Source organism: Phalaenopsis equestris, unplaced genomic scaffold, assembly GCF_001263595.1.
Source record: "Phalaenopsis equestris unplaced genomic scaffold, ASM126359v1 Scaffold001281, whole genome shotgun sequence".
In the NCBI taxonomy this organism is placed as follows: Eukaryota; Viridiplantae; Streptophyta; class Magnoliopsida; order Asparagales; family Orchidaceae; genus Phalaenopsis; species Phalaenopsis equestris.
In genome coordinates this window covers 25,091-31,213 of record NW_018165720.1, presented here as the reverse complement: position 1 = coordinate 31,213, position 6,123 = coordinate 25,091, and the positions used below count along the sequence as shown (strand labels likewise).

Sequence of the window (6,123 nt, the reverse complement as noted above, 5' to 3'; positions counted from 1 at the left end):
GCAATCAAATAAAAAAAAAATGTCTCCCTATGATGGGAAAACGTACAACGACAGAGGAGACGAGAAGACAGTGAAATATCAGATGAGAGAAGATGAAGAAAATCATGCAGAAGAAATATCTTCCCCTAAATTATCGCCAAGACATGTTTTTGAAACTCCACAATCTAAAACGGAGAGACCTTTTAGTAAAGGAGTTCACAACTTTGTTTGACCACTCAGCTCAAGTGTGATCTGACAAAGCCTGAGAAGAAATCATTAGCAAAATATCTTCGGGGTTTCAAGCCTAGTATCGACAATTTGGTGCAGCTACTGCCGTACTGGACGCTGAAGGATGTTCAGACATTGACATTGAAAGAAGAAATGGAACAGAAACAGAAGCGAAGCCAGGCATCCATCACCTGCCAGACACCCAAAGTTGGAGATACCGGCAAGAGCATGCCGCAGAGGGTTGAGAAAATTAGTTCGGAGGGAACAGAAACAGAAGCAGAGCCAGACATCCATCATCTGCCAGACACCCAAAGTTGGAGATACCGGCAGGAGCATGCCGCAGAGGGTTGAGAAAATTAGTTCGGATGCGGATAAAACCACCTCTAGTGAGAAGAAGTCGACAACAGTGTTCACTAGAAAATGCTTCAAATGCCACAGGTTTTGACACATAGCCTCTAGTTGCTCGACGAGCAAAGTTGTATCTTTTACTGAACAGGGCGCTGTGGAAGAGTTGTATCTTTTAGCGAGGAGCAGTAAACTGAGGATTAGGATGAGGAGCATTAGCTTCCATCAGATGAGGGAGAAACACTTGTGATTTGACATATTTTGCAGGTCGAGGTCACGAGGGATCCGCAGTAGCTTCGCCACATCATTTTCTACACTCACTGCACAATGAATAAAAATGTATGTGGTTATATCATTGACACTGGTAGCAGTAAGAATATAGGACTAATGACTCAGAGTCATTCCCAGTCATATTCACTGAGGTAGCTGAAGATGCAAAATAGGGTCAGCATTGACCGACAATGTCTAATAGAGTTTTAAATAGGGAGTCATTTGCAGAACAAGGTATGGTATGATGTGATCCCCATGAATGCCTGCCACATTCTGCTAGGAAAATCATTACAATTTTACCGGAAGACGCAGTATGATGGATTCAAAAACACGTATTCCTTCACCAGGGATGGCAAGCGCTTCATTCTACTTCCTTCGATAGCGCTCGAGGAGATAGGAGCTCTTACTAGCAGAGTAGCGGGATCAGTTTTAGTGACAATTGGTTCTCTAGCATCATGGTCACCACCATGCAAGAAATTTTAGTCCCAGAAGATCGGACCAAGATGGATGTGTGCTCACAAATGCTTTGGGAGGCAGTACAGTCGACAGTGGGATCCAGGTGTTCCCATGATTAAAGACAAGGGGCCAGAAGCTTCAACAAGTGAGGTCGAAGCTCCTTCAACCCCTGAAGCTGAGGGCTAGGGATAGGAACGACTGGTTCTCAAGGAAGGGGGGGCTGCCTCCCCCTTCTTCTTCTTCCTTCATTTCCTTTTCCTCCTTTCTTTTTTCCTTCATTTCCTTCTTTTCTTATTTTCTTTTCTAGGGCTTGCCTATTTTAAAACCTTCACTAAAACTGAAATCTGATTTTTATTCTCCTTCTTCTAATTTAAAGCATTTCCTAAAGTCTTTCTCCTAATTTAAAACATTTCCTAAAAGCATAAATCCCGATTTTATTCTCTTTTCCTAATTTAAAACTCTTCTCAAAATCTTAGACATTGACTTTATTTTTATTCTCTTTTTTATTTTAAATGTTTCATATAATAGGCCACGTCTCTTTATAAATAGTAAATGTTGGAGTCAGGGGTTGATTTTTAGATGAAATCTGAATTTAGTTTGTCTAAGCGTTTTTTTTCTTGAGGATTGTATTTGATGTCAAGGTAGTGCTCCGTCTTTCCCTTGTCTGAGGTGGTGATGACCTCCATGAGTATGAGTGGTGCTCCGACTGTATCTCGACCCCGCCAAGATACTTACATATCCTTCCGCTCTACCTGTTGTTGTCCATACGACAACTCTTTTACGACCTCTCTGCTGCTCTTCCAGGTTGCCGCCAGCCCTCCTGCGGCCTCCCTGCTGCTCTTCCAAGTTGTTGCCACTTGCCAGCTTATCTAGGTTGCCTCCCCATGCACGGTTGCCCTTTCAGGTTGCCGACAACTCTCTGCAGCCGCCTGCCGCCCTCCCTGATCGCCGCTCGTGCACTCCCTACTCGCCGAACTTATTATTACTTTGTTTGTTGACTTTTTGTTGTAATGTTTGGTCTATGTTTTGATTTATTTTTTATCTTTTCCTTTTCTTTTTTGAGTCATTGTTGTAACCGCCCGTTTAAGTTATTATTAATATTATTAACTTTATGTCTTGCGTTGTGATTTCGGTTAACTCCGGTGTCACATCATATTTACAATAAGCTCCCAAAAGTGCTAAATGTCAAAGTAACAACAGTTGTTTGAAATTTAGACAAAATCAACTCACTCTAGATTTCACCCTGACAACTATGATGCAATTTTATTGATAAATTTGCGGCTCAAATTGATCATATGTCAAAATGACATGCTTTATCTAATTTGATTATTTTTTTCACTTGTTTTAAACATTTTTATTATTACCATTTACACTAAAACAAAATTGACCAACTTCCAATTAGTTGCAATATAAAAAAACAACAACAATTATTATAATTTGATCTAACTTCAACTCGCCTATCAAAGAAGCAATCTTACCATCCATATTGGAAGCTAAACCACCACCAAGCACCAAATACAGACTATCTCTAACCTAACAACAAGTTCATTATTCTTCATGTCTTGCAGTTTGATGTCGAGAGGCGCGAGACCGACACGAGGATAGAGATCTGCTGCGCCGCAAAACCGGGGCTGCTGTTGTCGACTGTGAACACGTTGGAGGCGTTCGGCCTCGACATCCAGCATTGTGTTGTCAGCTGCTTCAATGACTTTGGGTTGCAGGCTTCTTGCTCTGAGGTAATAACAACAGTTCAGATTGTATAATTCTTCAATATCTGTTATATAATAGCAATATTTACATATATGTCATACAATTCTTATTTATTTACATTTATAGCACTCTAGCTTTATAAATGGTATATTTGTAAATGATATCTAAATCAAAATTTGATAGAACATGGAGCAGAGAACAGTGATGAACTCTGAAGATATAAAGCAGGCTTTGTTCAGGAATGCAGGCTATGGAGGAAAATGTATGTAAGAAGAAGATGATGGGAGGTGAGATTTGTTGGAGGAGAATAACTGTGAGCAGTGCTTGGCTGGGTTTTCTTCATAATTACTGTATTAAGTTAATTAATTGGGTTTTAAAGGGAGGGAAGAGGTGATTAATGTGTTAATTACTTTTGCTGATCAATTATTGATTACCTTTTTTTGATCTATGTGTTGGCATTCTGGGACTCTTCTATGTCTGTATTACCTGTTCATCAATTTTTTAATATGGAGGTGATTAGTTTATTAAATTCCCTATAATTCTTTCATTGGATGCTAATCTGTCTATGTAAAGCTTAGATTCTTGGGCTTAGTTGTAATGACATTAATTTACTTTTTGGAATAGGGGTGTAATTGAGTCAAACCGACTCATGAGTCAGCTCGATAAGTGGCTCATGAACTGAGCTCGATGAGCTAATAAGCCAAGCTCAAGGTCGCCTCGACTTGACTCGTTAGCCCTCGAGTCTTCTCTTTTCAATATATATATATATTAAATTTAAACATTTTATCTTTAAAGTAGTAAAAATGCTTAAACAAAATTATATTTCATATTTTGTGTTTTATTATTATTATTTATCTCATAACTGTCCATTCTATTTGTCATTTTATTGTAATATTATCTTAGATTAATATTATTTTATTTTTTTATAATAAACAAGCCATTAGCCAATTCTAACTCGTAGATTTAAGCTCAAGCTTGTTGAGAAAATTAGGGCGAAAAAAAATAGTAATCGACACAAATCCAGAAGAACACACAGAGATTTAACGATGTTTGACAAAGATGCTTACGTCCTTGGGAGCAAAGCGGCGAATTTCACTATTTCAGATGAGTTTAGTTCATACTCATAGGTTATACATCATATATATAGAGAAAACTCACAGATAAAATTACTAACACGCCCTCGCTCCCCCCAACCCACTTATTTCCAAGAGACACACATCTTCACTCCAAGAGACACTCATCTTCATTCCATGAGACACACCTCTTCAATTACAAGAGACTCCAAATTTTCCCAGCGTCTATCCCTATATGGTATATGAGCCATATCATAACAAAGCTCAAATTCAATAAAATTCATCATGCTCAAGCGGAGGGTGGCTCGCGACTTGACTCTCTTACAATCCTAATTTGGAATGATGTTTGGGGAGTTCTTACAAACATAGCACACAACTCTTACCTATTTACATAAAATTTGTTATTTATTTTTATACAATTTTGTTATCATAAACCTATCAATAAAAGAAAGAAAAAAAAAAAAAGGTTTTTAAATATGGCAGCAGGGTAGGTATTAGATATATAAACATAAAAGAATTGTATGGAATGCATGTATATGCCTTATTTTTATTTGGATATTTTGGAATAATTACATAAAAACCACCCAAAATATTTGTATTTACAATCTAACCGTCCACTTTTTTTTTTGGTTTCTCCAAATTGATATATTTACACGTGTCACGATCAAACTATTGAGAATTTGATAAAAATAAAAAAAAATGGCTTTGTGTTTAACCATGAATTTTGATATTTAGGCGAGATATTTTTGTCGAGCTTATTAGATTTATTTAGAGATGAATATAATATATAAAAAAATGATTAAAATTTATATTACATTTATCTTAAAATAAATTACAAATATACCAGATTCTGAAGCCCAACTGAATTTGAGGGAATAAATGAAAAATTATTCTAAAATAAATAATTTTTTTAGTAGACCAAGTTGGGGTCGGGGATGGGGACAGCCAGCATGGTCGAATGCTTACGCATCAACTTGGCCTGCTCTTTCTGGAGCAGGACGAAGCAAATATACTGGTCTTGGTTTTATTAGGCAATGGATTTTGGACTTGCAGGCTCCAATTATTTATTTATATATTTCGGTGTTCATATTATTGTCTGTCAAGTCTAACTAATATGCAAAAAAGTAATTTCATATAAAATTTTATTCTTAAGGGGGTTTATTTAGAGAAAAATATGTTATTAGCTTTTTTTTGGTATTTACTGTTAAGTTTTAAATTCTAATTAATACAAGGGAAATTTACATACAGACCACACAAGTCCTTGGTATTTGCATATCTAAGTCTTTAAAAATTTGATATTTATATTTATAACACTTTGGTGACATTGCCGTTTGCATAAAAAGATGCACTTCACTTTTAAGAAGTTAATGGAAGGATATTGTAAACGTCCATTATATAATCTGCACGAAAATTTACATGCAAACCATGCAATTTTGATATATTTACATGTACTTTAATTTTTACATATATATCACTTTATTTATGTATGGAGAAGTGCATTTCACTTTTTAGAAGTCAAACTAGTGATGCTTTCTTATGTAATATAAAATTTCCGAGGTTTAAATGCAAACATAAAGTTTAGATGTTTAGATATGTAAATTCATAGGAATTGGGTGGTATATGTATTATCTTTATATATATATATATATATATATTTTATAATTTGAAATAAAAAAGTCACATATTTGAAACATTACTATTTAATGCAAGGGTTGCTCGTGGATCCAATTTTGAACTAAGACTATTTCTACACTGGGAACCCATTCAATTTATCAATTTGCTTATTAAGGACATTTTATATTTATATATTTTCTTTTTTGAAAAGGCTTATTTAAATTAGAAAATATATTTCATTTGCATTTGTTCTACATAGGGCTGTCAAAAAAGCTCGTTGTTCGTTAACAGTTCGTGTTCGGTTTGTCAATGAGTTCGTGTTCGATTCGTTCGATAAGAAAACGAGATGAATGCAAAAATTTTTTTTTCGTTCGGTTAGTTAAACTAATCAAACACGAACAGCGATGCATTCATTCGTGTTCGAATCTTTATTGTTCGAAATATAAAA

At 35.6% G+C, this 6,123-nt stretch overlaps 1 protein-coding gene across 1 annotated transcript; it reads left to right on the top strand.

The window, feature by feature from the left end:
• Positions 1 to 2,846: 2,846 nt before the first annotated feature.
• LOC110033767 (transcription factor bHLH93-like) lies at positions 2,847 to 3,497 on the top strand (the record flags this gene model as incomplete). Its single annotated transcript, XM_020737855.1, is given in 2 exon segments — positions 2,847 to 3,014; positions 3,172 to 3,497. Coding segments are annotated over 2 exon segments (255 nt in total), but the record flags the coding sequence as incomplete, so codon positions are not given.
• Between the last annotated feature and the right edge of the window lie 2,626 nt (positions 3,498 to 6,123).